The sequence below is a fragment of the Thalassophryne amazonica genome, chromosome 10 (assembly GCF_902500255.1).
Source record: "Thalassophryne amazonica chromosome 10, fThaAma1.1, whole genome shotgun sequence".
Lineage (NCBI taxonomy): Eukaryota > Metazoa > Chordata > Actinopteri > Batrachoidiformes > Batrachoididae > Thalassophryne > Thalassophryne amazonica.
The window spans coordinates 105,613,967-105,634,600 of NC_047112.1; the positions used below are offsets into that span (position 1 = coordinate 105,613,967).

The window sequence follows — 20,634 nt, forward strand, 5'->3', positions numbered from 1 at the left end:
GTGGCTGCTTTTAGCTTGCTGCTGTGCTATAAGCCGTGTAGTAAACAAGAGCTTCCAGCAGGAGGCAGCATGTTCAAACATAGAAGGCTCATTGTTTGGGTCTTTTGATGCTTCTAAAAGTGGTTGTGGTGTTAAAACTCAAATTCAACTTGTTAATAGTTGCAAATGTACCAGAGACAATACTAGAATTTATCGGTTATCAGTTATCTGTAACTTCCGATACATTTTTGTATCGGAATTCCACCTCGTGTGGCGCGATGCTATCTAAGACTAGCATGCACTACTGGCTACAAAACAGGCCTATTACTCTGATTTGATCAACAAAAACAAGCATAAATCAAAGTTCGTGTTTGACATGATGGCAACACTTATTCATGGACAACCACCTATAAGTCCCTCTCCTTTTACATCACAAGTTTTCTTGGATTACTTCGAGAAGAAAATAGATGACATTAGGTTCAACATATCCCAGCATGCCTTAACCCAGCCACTACACCCTGCTATTTTAAATTTTTTCAATTTCAGTTTATTTTCCTTTATATAGCGCCAAATCACAACAGAGTTGCCTCAAGGCACTTCACACAGGTAAGGTCTAACCTTACCAACCCCCAGAGCAACAGTGGTAAACTCCCTCTGAGGAACAAACCTCAAGCAGACCAGACTCAAAGTGACCCTCTGCTTGGGCCATGCTACAAACATAAATTACAGAAACAATTCACAGAACAATTCACGGACGAATATACAAGAATTGCTGTTGGTGTACAGGACAGGAGGGTCGCCAGCACAAATACAACTCCCAACTCTGGATGGAACTACACCTTAAACAGAGAAAAAAAAACAGAATCAGGCATCAGAAAGACAAAAAAATACTGTATAATTTGCCAGCATTAATCAGCAAGAAAAACAGAAGAAATACAAAGGTGATCGCCGGCTGCTAGCCCTAAGCTTCACTAAAAGACCCAGAATTTAGGTAAAGTTGAGGCCGCAGCCCGCTCCAATTACTAATAACATGAATTAAGAGAGTAAAAAGCGTAAAACAAAACTGTACCAGTATGCTAGCCATATGAAAGGGAAAAGAAGTACATCTTAATTCTGGACTTGAAAGTCTGCACAGAATCTGATTGTTTTATTGACGCCGGGAGACCATTCCACAGAACAGGGGCATGATAAGAGAAAGCTCTGTGACCCGCAGACTTCTTATTCACCCTAGGGACACAAAGTAGTCTTGCACTCTGAGAACGTAAAGCCCGGGCCGGTATGTAAGGTTTAATTAGGTCAGCTAGGTAGGGAGGTGCCAGTCCATGAATAATTTTATAGGTTAGTAGCAGAACCTTAAAATCTGATCTCACTGGGACAGGAAGCCAGTGAAGAGATGCCAAAATGGGTGTAATGTGGTCAAACTTTCTGCTTCGTGTCAAAAGTCTGGCTGCAGCATTTTGAACCAGTTGGAGAGCCCTAATGCTAGACTGCGGTAAACCAGAAAATAGAACATTGCAGTAGTCCAATCTAGAAGAGATGAATGCATGGATCAGGGTCTCAGCATCAGCCATAGACAGGATGGGACGAATCTTCACTATATTTCGCAGGTGGAAGAAAGCAGTCCTAGTAATGTTTCTAATATGGAGGCCAAAGGACAACGAAGGATCAAAAATTACCCCAAGGTTCCTCACTTTGTCAGTGTGATGTATGACACTCGAGCCTAGGCTGAATGTTAACTGGTCAAATTGATGCCGATGTCTCACTGGACCAAGAACCATCATTTCAGTCTTATCAGAGTTTAAAAGTAGGAAGTTTCTAGACATCCAACTTCTCACTGCTGCAAGGCAATCTTCTAAGGATTTTATGGGAACGGGATTACCAGCAGTTATCGGCATATATAACTGAGTATCATCTGCGTAGCAGTGAAAGGTAATCCCAAAACGCCGCAATATGTGCCCAAGGGGTGCTATATAAAGGGAGAAAAGCAGGGGGCCTAAGGCAGACCCCTGTTTAACCCCAAATTTCATGTCACTAAGGTTAGAGGTAGTGTTACTGTACAAAACACAGTGAGAACGACGGTCAAGTATGACGTCAGCCATGCAAGGGCACTCCCAGTAATCCCAAAATGATTTTCCAGCCTATCAAGTAGAATATGATGATCCACAGTATCAAATGCAGCACTGAGATCTAACAGCAACAGAACCGTAGTGGTGACCAAATCCATTGTAAGCAGAAGATCATTCACCACTTTAGTGAGAGCCGTCTCTGTGGAATGATATTTTCTAAAAGCAGACTGCAGTGGCTCAAAGAGATTATTCTCAGTAAGAGTTCTTCCTTTACCACTGTTGCCTGTGTGCTTGCTCTTAGGGTTTGATAAGGTTAGACTTTACTTGTGTGAAGCGCCTTGAGGCAACTTTATTGTGATTTGATGCTATATAAATGAAAATAAATTCAAATAAATTGAAATTTCCTCCGGATACATTTGCCTCCTCTCAAAAAAAAATGGAAGGACTGTGTTCAAAAATGACATTAATACCTAATGGTTAATTTGATTTTTTTTTTTTTAAGCTGAAAGTCTACACTACAAGCAGATCGTGATTGCGCGGTTCTATCTCCGTCCACAATATTACAAAAAAAAAGTCATTTTTCAACTACTTATGGTCAGGTCAGATCTGAAAGCATGCACTGGTATCACTTGTTGCCACATCCACTGCACTATGGAACCACTTTGACTCCTGGACGGCAACTACCCAGGCAGACATCTGGTCCATCCCCACCTCTTGAAAGTACTCATCTATCAGCCACAGCCAGGTGAAACATGGTCATCCTCTTGACCTTCTCCAACCACTGGCATCCACATGGCCAAATTATCGTAGCTGTCATTCCCAAACAGACCTGACTGTAAATTGCCAGTTTAAGACATCTTTTTAAAAAAATCAAATGGAGCACTTTTCATATGAAACACGAAATAGTGTGTGACCATCTGTGTGATTTCCACAGGGCCACTTCCCCCACAAAACATCTCCCTGTCACACGTGACCACTAACTCAGCACTGATCACCTGGAGTCGCCACCCAAGAAACATCCCAGATGGCTTTGTGGTCAATGTGACTAGGGGGTTGAATACCAGGAGCCGCTTCCTGCCCAGTGGGAAATTAGGATCGTACACACTGCGTGAGCTGACGCCAGGACAGCACTACTATGTGGCTCTGACATCTGTCATGAGCACAGGACAGGAGCAGATCCACAGCATACCTCAGCACTTGGCCTTCACCACTTGTGAGTCCCTGATGAAAAAATATTTCCACACATTAATTTTTCTATATAAACCTGGTTTCAAAGGATCTATGAGTTATTTATATCTTGTGCCAGACCCCTGAAAGTGGGCACTATCAACCAACCTCAGGTGTAAAACTTCCCACCCGTAGTTTACTAGGTGTATATATATATATTGAATTGAATAAGCTTTATTGTCATTGTATAAAAAACACAATGAAATGTCGTTCGGCAACACCCCTGTGCAGCAGCTCCCTCACAGATAAATTACAATATACAATAGACTATCACATATAAAATATATAGTCTGTTAAAAACTCAGTATAAATAAGATAATGAATATTAAATACATATTTTAAAGAATAAAACAGTGGAGGGAATATCCGGTGCAATAATAAAAACAGTGCAGTGTAATCCCCAGTGCGATACAAGTAGTCAATATTCTTCTAAAAGTCTTTTCACAGCCATTGGGAAAAAGCTGTCCTTCAGTCTGTTTGTGCAGGCTCGGATAACCCGGAGCCTGCCAGACGGGAGGATGGAGAAGAGGGAGTGTCCCGGATGGTAGGGATCATATATATATATATATATATATATATATATATATATATATATATATATATATATATATATATATATATATATATATATATATATATATATATATATATATATGAGGTCTGTGATAAAAGTAACAGACTTATTATTTTTTTCAAAAACCATATGGATTTGAATCGCGTGTGATTACATCAGACATGCTTGAACCCTCGTGGGCATGCGAGAGTTTTTTCACGCCTGTCGGTTATGTCATTCGCCTGTGGGCAGTCTTTGAGTGAGGAGTCGCCCACCCTCTGGTCGTTTTTTCATTGTTTATGAATAGCTCAGAGACTGCTGCTTTGTTTGATCAAATTTTTTTCAAAACTGTAAGGCACAACTGAGTGGACACCATTCGATAAATTCAGCTGGTTTTCGGTAAAAATTTTAACGGCTGATGAGAGATTTTGGTCTGGTAGTGTCGCTTTAAGGACGGCCCACGGCGCCTGACGGCGATCTGCGCTTCAAGGCGTCAGCGTCTCACAATTTCAAGTTGAAAACTTCCACATTTCAGGCTCTGTTGACCCAGGAAGTCGTCAGAGAACAGAGAACTTGCAGAAGAAGTCGGCATGAGGAGTTTATTCGGACATTCCATTGTTAACGGACATTTTGTAATGAAAGAACGTGCGGGCAGAGTCGCACGTCAGGCCGGACCCGACCGCGGGGGGTCGTGAGAGGAAAAACACCACCGTTGGAAACCTTAAGGGGCAAGTTGGAACATGCCCAATGTTGTGTGGGCCGCTGAAGAGGAGGTACTGCTGGCCCACCACCACCAGATGGCGCCCTGCTTGGAGTGCGGGCTTCAAGCACGAGAGGGCGCCGGAGCCACTGGGAGTGACAGCTGTCGCTCTTCATCAGCACCAGCTGTCACTCATTCAACCCATCACCATCACCATAAAGGCCGGACTGCAATTCCACCTCCTCGCCGAGAAATCATCTACCATACAGGTAATTTTCTCTGCTAAACCGAAAACACTGACTAATAGTCTGAACTTCTTTGCAGCCGTTTTCCTGTGGTGATTGCCTTATCTGTGGAATTGGCGTTTGGTGTGATCAGCGACGGCTTCGCTTCACACCCCAACCAGATAAGTGATTAGACAGGAGCTGCACGAGTGTGTTATTGGAGGTGGAGGTTCTCCCTCCTAACTGAACACAGACTGTGGGATTACTGAGTGTGCGTACTCACACTCATCAAACTGTTTCTGTTCTCTGCCAGCAGTACCGGGTCTGACTGCTGAAGACAGTGGCCACCTGGGGCGCAGGGCTTGGCGGCTCCGGTGTTCTTCAGATCCGTTGGTGGTGGAAGCTGTGTGGGTTCCGGCTCTTCTATCACCAGACGTCTTCTATCTTCGAGCCTGCCACACGCCACCTTGTGTATGATTGACATTCTGCAATATTGTTATTGTCTGTACTTCGTTGTGCGCTTCACAACATTAAATTGTTACTTTTTGGCTTATCCATTGTCCGTTCATTAACGCCCCCTGTTGTGGGTCCGTGTCACGACACCTTCCCAACACCCAAGCTGTTAAACAATTTCTCAGTTACTCACTTGTTGAAAGCCATCAAAAGCCGCATGAATTTTACAAATGGTTTTCAACACGGAGGTGTTTTTCCTGTCGCGGCTCACACAGATTCACCGAGTCGTCACGGAAACAACTCGGCGAATTTGCGTGCACGTCTTTCATTACAAAATGTCCTTAAACAGTGGAATGTCCGCATAAACTCCTCATGCCGGCCTCTTCTGAATCTTCTCTGTTCTCTCACGACGTCCTGGGTGAATTAAGCCTTAAATTAGAATGTTTTCAGGTCAAAACAGGCCGACGACGGCGCCTGGAAACGCTGCGTGACGTCCCGCTCCGTGGGAAGTCCTTACAGCGACAGAAACATCCCATAATCTCTCATCAGCCGTTAAACTTTTCACCGAAAACCAGCTTAATTTCTCCAATAGCGTCCACTCGGATATCCCTCACAGGTCCAGAAAAAATGTTGAGAAAGCAACGCGCGCCGTCTGCAGCGGCTATTCAGACAAAGAGATTCCGACGGGCAGGGTGGAGCACTCCTCAGTCAAGGCCTGCCCACAGGCGAATGACGTCACCGACACGCGTGAAAAAACTCACGCATGCGCACGAGGGTTCAAGCATGTCTGACGTAAAAACATATGAATCAAATCCATTTATTTTTTGAAAAAAATAAAAAGGACCGCTTTTTTCATCACAGACCTCGTATATATATATATATATATATATATATATATATATGTAGAAGCGTCCAGCCCCTCTCCAGAAGTTGGGTACCAGAGCCCAAGCTGTGCGTGGAGGTGAGCCCGACTATCTCTAGTCGGTATCTCTCAACCTCCCGCACAAGCTCAGGCTCCTTCCCCCCTAGCGAGGTGACATTCCACGTACCAACGGCTGTGAGCATGGACCGGGCCGCCAGGCCACCCGCCCTCGACCGCCACCCAATACTCTCTGCACCCGACCCCCATGGCCCCCTCTGCAGGTGGTGAACCCACAGGAGGGCGGGCTCACGTCACTCTTTCGGGCTGAGCCCGGCCGGGCCCCGTGGGCTAAGGCCCAATCACCAGGCGCTCGCGTGCGAGCCCCAACCCCAGGCCTGGCTCCAGGGTGGGACCCCGGCTCCGCCATACCGGGCGAAGTCACGGTCCTTGATCTTTTACTGGTCATGGAGGTTCTGAACTGCCCTTAGTCTGACCCGTCACCTGTCATCCGAGGCCATGGTTCTCGACCGGAAAAAGGTGCTTTGCCCTCTTCAGGTCGGTGGAGTGTCCTTGCTTCAAGTGGAAGAGTTTAAGTATCTCGGGGTCTTGTTCACGAGTGAGGGACGGATGGAGCGTGAGATCGATAGACGGATCGGTGCAGCATCTGCAGTGATGCGGTCGGTGTATTGGACCGTTGTGGTGAAGAGAGAGCTGAGTAGGGGGTCAAAGCTCTCGATTTACCGATCGATCTACGTTCCGATCCTCACCTATGGTCATGAGATTTGGCTCATGACCGAAAGAACGAGATCGCGAGTACAAGCAGCCGAGATGAGTTTCCTCCGCAGGGTGCCTGGGCGCTCCCTTAGAGATAGGGTGAGGAGCTCGGTCACTCGGGAGGAGCTCGGAGTCGAGCCGCTGCTCCTCCACGTCGAAAGGAGTCAGTTGAGGTGGCACTGGCATCTTTTCCGGATGCCCCCTGGACGCCTCGCTGGAGAGGTGTTCCGGGCACGTCCCACTGGGAGGAGGCCCCGGGGAAGACCCAGGACACGCTGGAAGGACTACATCTCTCGGCTGGCTTTGGAACGCCTTGGGGTTCCCCCGGAGGAGCTGGAGGAGGTGTGTGTGGATCGGGAGGTCTGGGCGGCTTTGCTTGAGCTGCTGCCCCCGCGACCCGACTCCAGATAAAGCGGAAGAAAATGGATGGATGGATGTATATATATATATATATATGTGTGTGTGTGTGTGTGTGTGTGTGTGTATGTATGTATGTATGTATGTATTCCTAGTTAATATTCATGGATAGTCATCATTGCAGGGTAGTTGCTCAAGCCAGGTAGGGCTCAATGATGGATTACACAGTGATCAACATTTGAAAATACTCCACCTGTACTGAAAAATATACCACATTATTTGTCTGACTATAAACATTCAAAAAATATAGTTTGGACTATCAGTGACTCAATGTTATGTTGTTTGTTGTACAGATACAACGGTATGTTGTTTTGGGGTAAAAACAGCAAAACTAGTGATAAAAGTCAATTTAATTTTGTACCGGGTCAAAAGTTAAAGTTGCACCAGTTTTGGTAAAAAGTGATGCAAATTATTGGTTGAGTTAATGGGGTTCTAAAAAGGAATAGTTTGTACCATCTGGCATGTTTCTTTATCATGTTACGGGGTAGCATAATGCCATACAGTATGCCGTACAATCCAATGGCCCTCAATCTTATTTAACCATTGCTTTGGAGACCAAACATTCAGCATAGTCAAAACTGTTCCATTTATTATTCCTAACCCTAACCCTATTAGCAAAAACAATAATTTGCATCGTTTTTTTTTTTACCAAAATTGGAACAACTTTAACTTTTCACCACTGTATAAACTGAAATTGACATTTCTCATCATTTTTGCTGTTTTTAACCCATAACTCTATAAAATTCAATCATAGATAGTCCAAACTATACCTTTTGGAATCCGTATGATCAGACAAATAATGTGGTATACTTCTCAATATGAACAGAGCATTTTTAAATTTTGATCCCTGAGTAATCCTTCATTGACCCCTACCTGGCTATAGCAGTTGTGTGCCTCGATGGGGTGGCGACATGACGAATCGAAAAAACAAACAAACAAACAAAAAAAAAACGGTCATGTGACTCATGGTGCTATCTTGGGTTCAAAATAGCATTCACTGTTAATCTGTCTGCATGTAAATCCAGCTATTTTATTTATTTATTCGCTGAAAATGCCAGGTTGCTGTGCGTTTGGATGCATAAATAGACAAAGCACAGGCTTCAAGATTTACAGATTCCCTTTAGATCCGAACAGAAGAAAAATTTGGTCAAGTAAAGTCAGCCGTGTGGGATGGAAGCTGGATGGAAATCGTCAAAGCTTTGAGAGGTACAACCCCAATTCCAGTGAAGTTCGAACATTGTGTAAAATGTAAATAAAACAGAATACAATGATTTCCAAATCCTCTTCAACCTATATTCAATTGAACACACTACAAAGAAAAAAATATTTAATGTTCAAACTGGTAAACTTTACTGTTTTGTGCAAACATTTGCTCATTATGAAATGGATGCCTGCAACACGTTTCAAAAAAGCTGGGACAATGGTATGTTTACCACTGTGTTACATCACCTTTCCTTCTAACAACACTCAATAAGTGTTTGGGAACTGAGGACACTAATTGTTGAAGCTTTGTAGGTGGAATTCATTCTTGCTTGATGTACGACTTCAGTTGTTCAACAGTCCGGGGTCTCCATTGTTGTATTTTGCGCTTCATAATGCGCCACACATTTTCAATGGGCGACAAGTCTGGACTGCAGGCAGGCCAGTCTAGTACCTGCACTCTTTTACTATGAAGCCACGCTGTTGTAACACATGCAGAATGTGTCTTGGAATTGTCTTGCTGAAATAAGCAGGGACGTCCCTGAAAATGACGTTGCTTGGATGGCAGCATGTGTTGCTCCAAAACCTGTATGTACCTTTCAGCATTGATGGTGCCATCACAGATGTGTAAGTTGTCCATGCCATGGGCACTAACACACCCCCATACCATCACAGATGCTGGCTTTTGAACTTTGTGCTGGTAACAGTCTGGATGGTCTTTTTCCTCTTTTGTCTGGAGAACACGACATCCATGATTTCCAAAAACAATTTGAAATGTGGACTCATCAGACCACAGCACACTTTTCCACTTTGCGTCTGTCCATTTCAAATAAGCTCGGGCCCAGAGAAGGCAGCAGTGTTTCTGGATGTTGTTGATGTATGGCTTTCACTTTGCATGATAGAGTTTTAACTTGCACTTGTAGATGTAGCGATGAACTGTGTTAACTGACGATGGTTTTCTGAAGTGTTCCTGAGCCCATGTGGTAAGATCCTTGGCACTCAGTGTTGGTTTTCGGCCTTGCCGCTTACGTGTAGAAACGTCTGCAGATTGTCTGAATCTTCTGATTATATTATGGACTGTAGATAATGGAATCCCTAAATTCCTTGCAAATGAACATTGAGAAACATTGTTCTTAAACTGTTGGACTATTTTTTCACACAGTTGTTCACACAGTGGTGATCCTCGCCCCATCTTTGCTTGTGAATGGCTGAGACTTTTGGGGATGCTCCTTTTATACCCAATCATGATACTCATCTGTTTCAAATTAACTTGTTCACCTGAGGAATGTTCCAAACAGGTGTTCTTTGAGCATTCATCAACCAGGCTTTTGTTGCCCCTGTCCCAGCTTTTTTGAAACTTGTTGCAGGCATCCATTTCAAAATGAGAAAATATTTGCACAAAAACAAAATAGTCTATCAGTGTGAACAAAATATCTTGTCTTTGTGGTGTATTCAATTGAATATAGGTTGAAGAGGATTTGTAAATCATCGCATTGCTTTTTATTTACATTTTACACAACATCCCAACTTTATTGGAACTGGGGTTGTAAATTTATTGTTCATTCCCATGTACAATAAAACTCACCTAAACCGTCATCGTATAAACCAGATATTTGCAGTCACCGGACAAAAAAGTCCAGAAGTTTTTGTATTGTTTTTCATGTAATAAACACCGTATATAACGGATTTTGTACAGCGGATTTTCGCTCACATTGGATAAAATGTCCCGTCCAATCAGAATGTATTTCCATTAAAAACCCCTTGCATGTGGGACTGGAGTCATTTTTGTAATTAAAATCCCAAGTGTTTATTTTTTCACACATGCTCAGACTCTGAGCCACAGCCTGGATGTGCACCTGTTAAATTAGATACAGCAAAAGGCTGTGATTTGACACGCTGCTGCTTTCAAACCTTTGTCTGCCATCATATTATAACAGTTTTTATAGTGCTCACACTGATAAATTACAGCACAAAGCCGGTAAAAGAGGAAAATGTACAGCTTACCTTTGATTTGGAGGTGATGATTGTACAACCCCTGGCAAAAATTATGGAATCACCGGCCTCGGAGGATGTTCATTCAGTTGTTTAATTTTGTAGAAAAAAAGCAGATCACAGACATGACACAAAACTAAAGTAATTTCAAATGGCAACTTTCTGGATTTAAGAAACACTATAAGAAATCAAGAAAAAAGATTGTGGCAGTCAGTAACGGTTACTTTTTTAGACCAAGCAGAGGAAAAAAATATGGAATCACTCAATTCTGAGGAAAAAATTATGGAATCACCCTGTAAATTTTCATCCCCAAAACTAACACCTGCATCAAATCAAATCTGCTCGTTAGTCTGCATCTAAAAAGGAGTGATCACACCTTGGAGAGCTGTTGCACCAAGTGGACTGATATGAATCATGGCTCCAACACGAGAGATGTCAATTGAAACAAAGGAGAGGATTATCAAACTCTTAAAAGAGAGTAAATCATCATGCAATGTTGCAAAAGATGTTGGTTGTTCACAGTCAGCTGTGTCTAAACTCTGGACAAAATACAAACAACATGAGAAGGTTGTTAAAGGCAAACATACTGGTAGACCAAGGAAGACATCAAAGCGTCAAGACAGAAAACTTAAAGCAATATGTCTCAAAAATTGAAAAATGCACAGCAAAACAAATGAGGAACGAATGGGAGGAAACTGGAGTCAACGTCTGTGACCGAACTGTAAGAAACCGCCTAAAGGAAATGGGATTTACATACAGAAAAGCTAAACGAAAGCCATTATTAACACCTAAACAGAAAAAAACAAGGTTACAATGGGCTAAGGAAAAGCAATCGTGGACTGTGGATGACTGGATGAAAGTCATATTCAGTGATCTCCAATCTGCATTGGGCAAGGTGATGATGCTGGAACTTTTGTTTGGTGCCGTTCCAATGAGATTTATAAAGATGACTGCCTGAAGAGAACATGTAAATTTCCACAGTCATTGATGATATGGGGCTGCATGTCAGGTAAAGGCACTGGGGAGATGGCTGTCATTACATCATCAATAAATGCACAAGTTTACATTGATATTTTGGACAATTGAAAGGATGTTTGGGGATGATGAAATCATTTTTCAAGATGATAATGCATCTAGCCATAGAGCAAAAACTGCGAAAACATTCCTTGCAGAAAGACACATAGGGTCAATGTCATGGCACAGGGTCAATATCAACGAGCAGATCTGATTTGATGCAGGTGTTAGTTTTGGGGATGAAAATTTACAGGGTGATTCCATAATTTTTTCCTCAGAATTGAATGATTCCATATTTTTTTCCTCTGCTTGGTCTAAAAAGTAACCGTTACTGACTGCCATAATATTTTTTTCTTGATTTCTTATAGTGTTTCTTAAAGCCAGAAAGTTGACATTTGAAATGTCTTTAGTTTTGTGTCATGTCTGTGATCTGCTTTTTTTCTACAAAATTAAACAACTGAATGAACATCTTCCGAGGCCGGTGATTCCATAATTTTTGCCAGGGGTTGTAGAAAGGAAAGCTTGTTGAGGGTCAAATTAGTCCAGAGTAAAGCATAAACCAGAGACGGAAAACTTTAAAACTGCCACGCACGTCATTGCATGACACAGAGTTACAGGCTTTAAATGAGTTATAAATCATCATAAATTGCAAATTTACCTAAATTTGATAGCTTAACTACGCGTATTTTAATATTTATTTTGATAGTACCTGTACCCGGATGTGTTGCTGTATGTGGTTAAATGATTTTAAAAAATGCTGAAAACATTAAACGTTCATTCAGTAGTTCAGCGCAGTTGGGCCCAAAATGGTGCCATGTTCTGAGTTGATGCCCCTCTTTCTATCAAGGCACACTATATATCAGGCACCCAGTCCTTATAGAAAAGTGACCAAAATGCCTTACTGAATGAAGAAAAAGACATTTGATTTTTCTAAATTAAAAATTTATATGCTTGATTTTACCAAGTATCACTTGAGGCCAGATCAGGGAGGAGGGAGAGGCCAGCAGTGACAGCCCAGCAGGCTCAGTCTGGACAAACACTAACCCCGTCTCAACCTCAGGATGGTGGAGGCACATCAGAAACAGGGAACTCAGAGGAATTACCCAGGTACAAGTACCACAGTGATGATACGTTTTGTTTGCCTGAGGTGCATCTCTGGCATCAGCTGTCAGTATGAAGCTGCGTTCATTTGAGGTTTTTTCTGCAGATACACAGAACTAGTTGATAGACGGGGAAAGATAACAGCGAAGTTCACACAGCTTCCTCGAAAAGCCATTCGACATCGTACAAGTAAGTACAAGCTTAATAACACTTTACTTCCAAAGCAGCTCTCACTCAAGAAATGCAGCTCAGAGCAGTTTATACTCAGATAAAAATGACAACATTTATAGAAACGGATACAATTAAATTTCATTCAAATAAAAAAAAAGAGGTAAGAGGGCGAAACATTGTCGATAAAATGGTTAAAATCTTTACAAAGTGGAATCTACAAGACCCTTGGTGAAACCAGTGCTGCCAGAGCTGCAACGTCTACTGTAGTTTGCCCTCCATTTATAATGGTGCGTTTACACATAACGACAGCAAGTCACGAATACCACAGAGTATACATTCTTGGCCACTGATCACGAACGTGATGATTTGGGGCACAGGCCTCAGGTGTCCTCAGGAACTGCTGCAACCTGTTACCACGCGTTACAATTACTGGCACCTGTTGCTGGCGAATTATCAGGAACCATTATGCATGGTCAAGAATAATGATCTCTGCTGTTCTGCGCTATCGTGTGTAACAGCGCATCCTTATGTTCTGTCACATTGTGAATGAGGCGAATTGTCTCCACACACACACACACACACACACACACATATTCATACATCAGCTGCTGAACAATTCAGAACACTCCAGTTTGCTCCTCAAAATACACAGCAGAAGAACTTTATGACTGCATGCTTAATTGGGCTCTGTGCCATGGAGTGGTGCAGAAAGGAGGAGGAGACAGAGAGAGTACCTGCAGGAGCGCGCTGAGGAGCACTGGAATGAGACTTTTAGCCAACTTGACGTCACTGTAATTCTTCAGCATAATGCAGCAATGAAATTGAATGCGGCACATGAGGGTTTAATTGTGCGCACGTCAGAGAAGAATGCTGTCACGCTGTATTAAGGATCACCACTAATCAAGACGGATCAACACACTCAGTTGCGACCTCCATGACATGAGGTGAAATGAGTGTGGTGCGTGACATTTGTGGAAGATTTTTTGAAAGCCAAAAACATACTCCATGAAAATCATGAATATCACACACCAACATGCATTATTAAGAAACCTATTCAGATGCATTAAGTCACGTGAAGAATGTCAGGAGTGTGCCAACAATGCCGCAAATTTGACATTCGTAACGCATCTTGCCTATGTGTAAACGCACCATTAGAACTCTCCAGTGTTCCCTTATGATAGAAAAATTATATTTTGCTAAATTTAACTCTAGGGTGTTATCCCTGTCAGGATGTAGCATTGCACCACTGAGGGTCTCCCTGAAAGTACTGGAACAACAAGGTTGTTTGAGTTGTGTTTACTCTACAAGGAATACATTTGGGTTTGGGACATAAGGTCACTGTGAGCAGACTGTCCGTTTTTATGTCCTGGTATTTACATCTGCATGTGTTTACCAGTGTAGAATATGGCAAGTTTTGCACCAGACCACCCTTGTTTAAGGGGTGGGGCGGGGGGCAATAATAAGTCCATTAAACCTATGGCTCATTGATGTCACCAAATTGTTGATTCTTTCTTTTGTCCTTCATTTCTTGCAGCCTCTTTCTTTTGTTGTTTGTTCTGAGAGGTTTTTCCCTTCAGGTATCACTTGAGGTGGTGAAATGCTGATTGTCTGGGATTCATAATGCTGCTGCTAGTGTCTTAACTCGGAGAAGAAAGTTTGATTGCATCTATTTTCACAGCTCTGCTGTCCCTTCACTGGCTTCCTGTTCATGCAAGGTCTGTCTTTAAGGGCCCAGTCACACAGCGATTGCTAGATGGATAAAAAGTCAGAAAGTCACAAATCGTCGAGAAAAGGTGGACAAATGATCCTGCACCTTCCCCATCACTGAAAACCCTGTGACTCAAGAGTGAAGAAAGGAACTAAATTAAACCAAAACTAACGAAAGAAAAACAAAGCGAACATCAACCTTGACACTTTAAACAAAATCAAAACGAAACTTTCACAATGATGTGACCGAAAGCGGGTATAAAACCAAGCAGGTGCAGGATTTTGTTTGTCTTGACAACAGGTCAGAGATTTTGTTTGTCTTCACAACAACATGTCTGCACATGCAGGCCAGCCACAAATGGCTGAAACGTGTAAATAGTTAAAGTAGTTGATTAAATATTCATAACACTATTCTTTCTGTATGAAAATGTTGCATTTTCGTCCCAAACATGGATGATTCATTAGCTATTAAAGGATGTTTCGATCAGCTCGTCAAAGCTTTAGTTATTGATTCTTCAGATATCATCAACCTTTGTTCAACACATCGGACTTGGGAGGTTGAACGACATTGGAACGAAACTCAAATGAAACGCTAACATTACGAAAAACTAAGAAAAAAAATGATAAGAAACCATCAAGAAAGAAAGCAAAATGAAATACAGATGAATTGCGGGTGTTGTTGGTATTAGTTCAAATTTTCAACAGTTTAAAAATTCGGACAAAGCGCCAGCTGCAGTAACAAAGCTGGACGAAGGTTAAACAATGGCTCCGAAAGTCAACAAAAGTCCAGATTTCTTGTTTTGTTTGGGCTTCGTTGTCCTTTGTTAGTGCAGTGTAACTGGGGCTTAAGGTTTTGTTATTAACAAATAAAATTCTTCATAGACTAGCGCCCTCATAGTTGGTTGATTTACTTAAGTCTGCGGCATCTCCATCACAGTGCAGCTTAGCGATGATGACACAGCGTGCATCTCCCAGTTTCTTGGGTGCAAGCGCACGGTGTGAGCGGTCAACTTTTATGTCCTGGTCCATTTGCAGAGCTTCTTTGATATTTTTGGAGTCCTCGTGGGGCTGGCGGTGTTCGGCTGTTCTTCAACGCTGACTAGACGGATGTTTCCGTTTCCGTGCCTCATTCTCCCCTCTATGTCCTTACTCTTGTCTCATATTTTCACTAACTCGCTCTGGAATTCAGTCACAGTAGTCTGGAACATAGTTACCTCATCAGACCATGTTGACAATATACCTCTCACGTCATCATAAACATGCTTATTTAGGGTCTGCTCCTTTCTCTGCCCATGACCAAGGCAGAGTCTACATCTGGAGTTCGTCCCGAGGTGCCGGACTGTGGTTGCCCACTGCTCCTAATGGTTGGATTGTGTTTAACTTTAATTAAGATGGGTTAAATGGAGAGGACAAGTTTCCATGTACATATGTATATACGTGCAATAACAATAAAGTTTCTATTCTATTCTATTCTGTTCTATTCTATTCTTTTCTATTCTTCAATGTCCATTTCCATAGAGGTGATTTCTGCTCGTATTGCGGTGGCTTTTTCATCTTGTATGGCCTTAATGTCAGCCTTTAGAGCGTTGAAATATTTAGACAGTGCCCTCCATATGTGCTCTCTTATGATTTTGGAAATATCACCTCGTATAGAGGCTAAAATCTCAGCTTTTACTTCCTCAATCATGGGTTTTAGATCTTTGTCTTCAGGAGAGTGCTGCCTTGTGGACCTGGTGTTAGCTGCTAGCTGTGATCTGCTCCCATCATACTTGAATTTACAAAGTTTATCCGCCATTAGCGAAGAATGTGTGGTGTTATTTATCTCTTTGCAGCTATAGTAGTAGTAGTAGCAGTAGCAGCTTATTTGTCATCTCAACTATGCACAGCAATACGAGGTCTGTTAGAAAACTATCCGACCTTTTTATTTTTTGCAAAAACCATATGGATTTGAATCACGTGTGATTGCATCAGCCAAGCTTGAACCTTCGTGCGCATGCATGAGTTTTTTCACGCCTGTCAGTTGCATCATTCGCCTGTGAGCACGCTTTGTGTGAGCAGTGGTCCACCCCTCTCGTCGGATTTTTATTGCGAATAAAATGTCTGACGATTTGGAGCTTTGCTGCATCAAATTTTTCCAGAAACTGTGAGAGACCTCCAGGTGGACACCATTCGGAAAATTCAGATGGCTTTCACGGACGATTTTATGGGGATTACACAGATTAAGGAGTGCCCCAGCCGGTTTAAAGACCGCCCACAGCGGCTGAGAGCGTGGCGCACTCAAGCGCCGATCGACAGGCTGAAACCCCGCTGAAACAACCAGATCAATTCCAAAGTGAAGGCTTTGTTGATCCAGGACGTCGTCTGACTTCCACAGAAATGGCAGAAGACATGCACATCAGCACTTTTTAGGTACATTCCACTGTTACAGGAGTTTTTTTCATGGAAAGAGAAGCGGAGGAATGCGCCACAGAGCCGCGAATGGCGCGGGACAAAAGCACCTCCGTGTTGGTCTCACAGGACGGCTTTCAGATGGCTTTCAGACGGTTTTCGGTGGCTTTTCAGTCGTGTGACTATCCGAGAAATTGTGGATGAGCTGGACATGCCAGAACATGTCCTGTGAGGCTTCATCACGGCGTTGCTTTGCACCATGCGGCTCCATCCCGACGCGCGGAATTCCTCCGCTCCTCTTTCCATGACAAAAACTCCTGTAACAGTGGAATGTCCCGTTCATTTCCAAACTGAACGCTGTGTTGATCCGGGATGTCGTCTGACTACCACAGAAATTGCGGAAGACGTGGACATCAGCACTTTTTCGGCACACTGAGACAGACGTGTGGAGGAATTCCGCGCGTCGGGACAGAGCCGCATGGCGCAAAGCAACGCTGTGATGAAGCCTCACAGGACATGTTCTGGCATGTCCAGCTCATCCACAATTTCTCGGATAGTCACACGACTGAAAAGCCACTGAAAGCCGCCTGAAAGCCATCTGAAAGCCATCCTGTGAGACCAACACGGAGGTGCTTTTGTCCCGTGCCATGAGCGGCTCTGTGGCGCATTCCTCCGCTCCTCTTTCCGTGACAAAAACTCCTGTAACAGTGGAACGTGCCAAAAAAGTGCTGATGTCCACGTCTTCTGCCATTTCTGTGGAAGTCAGACGACGTCCCGGATCAACAAAGCCTTCACTTTGGAAATGATCTGGTTGTTTCAGCGGGGTTTCAGCCTGTCGATCGGCGCTCGGAGTGCGCCGCGGGCGGTCTTTAAACCGGCTGGAGCACTCATTAATCTGTGTAATCCCCATACAATCGTCCCTGAAAGCCATCTGAATTTTCCGAATGGTGTCCATCTGGAGGTCTCTCACAGTTTCTGGAAAAACTTGATGCAGCAAAGCTCCAAATTGTTCAGACATTTTATTCGCAATAAAAATCCGACGAGGGGGTGGACCACTGCTCACACAAAGCCTGCTCACAGGCAAATGACGCAACCGACAGGCGTGAAAAAACTCACGCATGCGCACAAAGGTTCAAGCTTGGCTGATGCAATCACACGTGATTCAAATCCATATGGTTTTTGCAAAAAATAAAAAGGTCGGATAGTTTTCTAACAGACCTCGTATACAGTACACAGCGAAGCGAAACACTGTTTCTCCAGGACCAAGGTGCCACATAAAAACAACAAAAATTCCAACAAGAGCACGTCTGCAGCAACATACACGCTGATGCAAAGTGACCCACAACAGACACAAGTACGATCACCAAATACACAAGCACTACAAGCACACAAGACCACTACAACAACTGCCATACGCAAACAGATTTAAAATCACTAAAAAAGTCACAATGTATATAGTTATTCAGACCAGACTATGATTATTGAGGAGTCTAATAGCTTGGGAAAGAAACTGTTACATAGTCTGGATGTAATCAATCAATCAATCAATCAACTTTTTTCTTATATAGCGCCAAATCACAACAAACAGTTGCCCCAAGGCGCTCCACATTGCAAGGCAAGGCGATGTAAGGGCCTGAACACTTCAGTACCTTTTTCCGGATGGTAGAAGACTGAAGAGAGGGTGTGTGTGAGGGGTCTCTGCCTGCACACAGCCCTGTGGGGCCCCAGTGCTCAGTGTGGTGGTGCTGGAGATGTTTTGTTTGATCCAGACTGACTGAGGCCTCCCAGTCAGAAAATCCAGGATCCAATTACAGAGGGAAGGGTTCAGGCCGAGTAGGTTCAACTTTCCGATCAGATGCTGGGGAATAATAGTATTGAATGCAGAACTGAAGTCTGTAATCAGCATTCGAACATAAGTGTCCTTATTATCCAGGTGAGTGAGCGCCAAGTGAAGGGTAGTAGATATAGCGCAGTCCGTTGAGTGGTTGGCACGGTAAGCAAACTGCAAAGGATCTAATGAAGGAGGCAACAGGGACTTGATGTCTCTCGAAGCACTTCATGATGATAGATGTCAATGCAATTGGAAGGTAGTCATGGAGGCAAGACACTGGAGACTTCTTTGGCACTGGTATGATGGTAATTGCCTTGAGACATGTTGGGATGGTGGCACTGCTCAGGGAAATATTGAAGATATCAGTGAAGACATCTGTCAGCTGGTCCGCACATTCCCTGAGCACTCTACCAGGAGTGTTGTATGGTCCAGCAGCTTTCTGTGGGTCAACTCTGCATAGAGTTTTCCTCATGTCAACTGCTGTAAGACGTAACACCTGATCATTGGGAGAAGGGGTGGACTTCCTCACTGGCACGCCGTTCTGTGTCTCAAACTGAGCGTAGAAGTCATTGAGTGCATCTGGAAGGGAGGCATCACTGTCACAAACAAGTGATGTTGCTCTGTAGTTGGTGATAGCCTGGATGCCCTGCCACATGCACCACATGTCACTGCTGTCTCTGAATTGACTGTGGATGCTCCGACCGTGTGCGCGCTTTGTCTTTCTGAAGGCCTGGGACAGTTTGGCCCTTGCTTTTCTTAAGACCACCTTGTCTCCTGCTTTGAAGGAAGAATCTCTGGCTTACAGCAGAGCACGCAACTCTGCAGTCATCCACGGCTTCCGGTTGGGATGTGTGATGATTGTCTTGGACAGTCACATTGTCTGTGCACTTGCTGATGTAGGTGTTCACAGATGAAGTGTAGTCCTCCAGGACCATAATGTTGCCATAGGTTGCAGCCTCCCTAAACATTTGCCAGTCAGTATACTCAAAACAGTCCTGAAGAGCAGAGATGGCTCCCAGTGGCCAGATTTTCACCTGCTTCAGGACCAGCCTCAATCATCTGACAAGTGGTCTATATGCCAGAATTAACATAACAGAGATGTGATCTGAGTATCCGAGATCAATCAATCAATTTTACTTATATAGCGCCAAATCACAAGAAACAGTTGCCCCAAGGCGCTTTATATTGTAAGGCAAGGCCATACAATAATTACGTAAAAACCCCAATGGTCAAAACGACCCCCTGTGAGCAAGCACTTGGTGACAGTGGGAAGGAAAAACTCCCTTTTAACAGGAAGAAACCTCCAGCAGAACCAGGCTCAGGGAGGGGCAGTCTTCTGCTGGGACTGGTTGGGGCTGAGGGAGAGAACCAGGAAAAAGACATGCTGTGGAGGGGAGCAGAGATCAATCACTAATGATTAAATGCAGAGTGGTGCATACAGAGCAAAAAGAGAAAGAAACACTCAGTGCATCATGGGAACCCCCCAGCAGTCTAAGTCTATAGCAGCATAACTAAGGGATGGTTCAGGGTCACCCGATCCAGCCCTAACTATAAGCTTTAGCAAAAAGGAAAGTTTTAAGCCTAATCTTAAAAGTAGAGAGGGTGTCTGTCTCCCTGATCCGAATTGGGAGCTGGTTCCACAGGAGAGGAGCCTGAAAGCTGAAGGCTCTGTTGTATGGCTGGGGGGCCTGGCTGCCTTTTTGTTTCTGTCTTTTGTTTTTCCTTCCAGGTGGCTTGCATTTGGGACTGAGTGGCTGTGTTGCTGAGGTTATCAGGACCTCACCCTGATCACCTGCGGCTCGTCAGGACTCACAGCTGAGGTGCATCTATATGGATTGGAACATGGTGGCATTTAAGACTGGAGTATACAGTGTGTATTTGCCAGAGACTCGACCTTGTGACCAGACGGGTGAGATCGTCGTCTCGGGAGCCATCTCATCATCAATGGATGCAGAGAACGTCCAGGGTTTGATGC

At 43.7% G+C, this 20,634-nt stretch overlaps 1 protein-coding gene across 1 annotated transcript in view; it reads left to right on the forward strand.

Moving 5' to 3' along the window:
• sned1 (sushi, nidogen and EGF-like domains 1) overlaps positions 1–20,634 on the forward strand; it is a 289,365-nt gene that overhangs the window by 220,627 nt on the left and 48,104 nt on the right. The window contains exons 26-28 of the mRNA XM_034179234.1: positions 2,980–3,258; positions 12,427–12,568; positions 12,669–12,751. Coding sequence (XP_034035125.1) covers positions 2,980–3,258; positions 12,427–12,568; positions 12,669–12,751 — 504 coding nt within the window. The remainder of the gene's footprint in view (positions 1–2,979; positions 3,259–12,426; positions 12,569–12,668; positions 12,752–20,634) is intronic.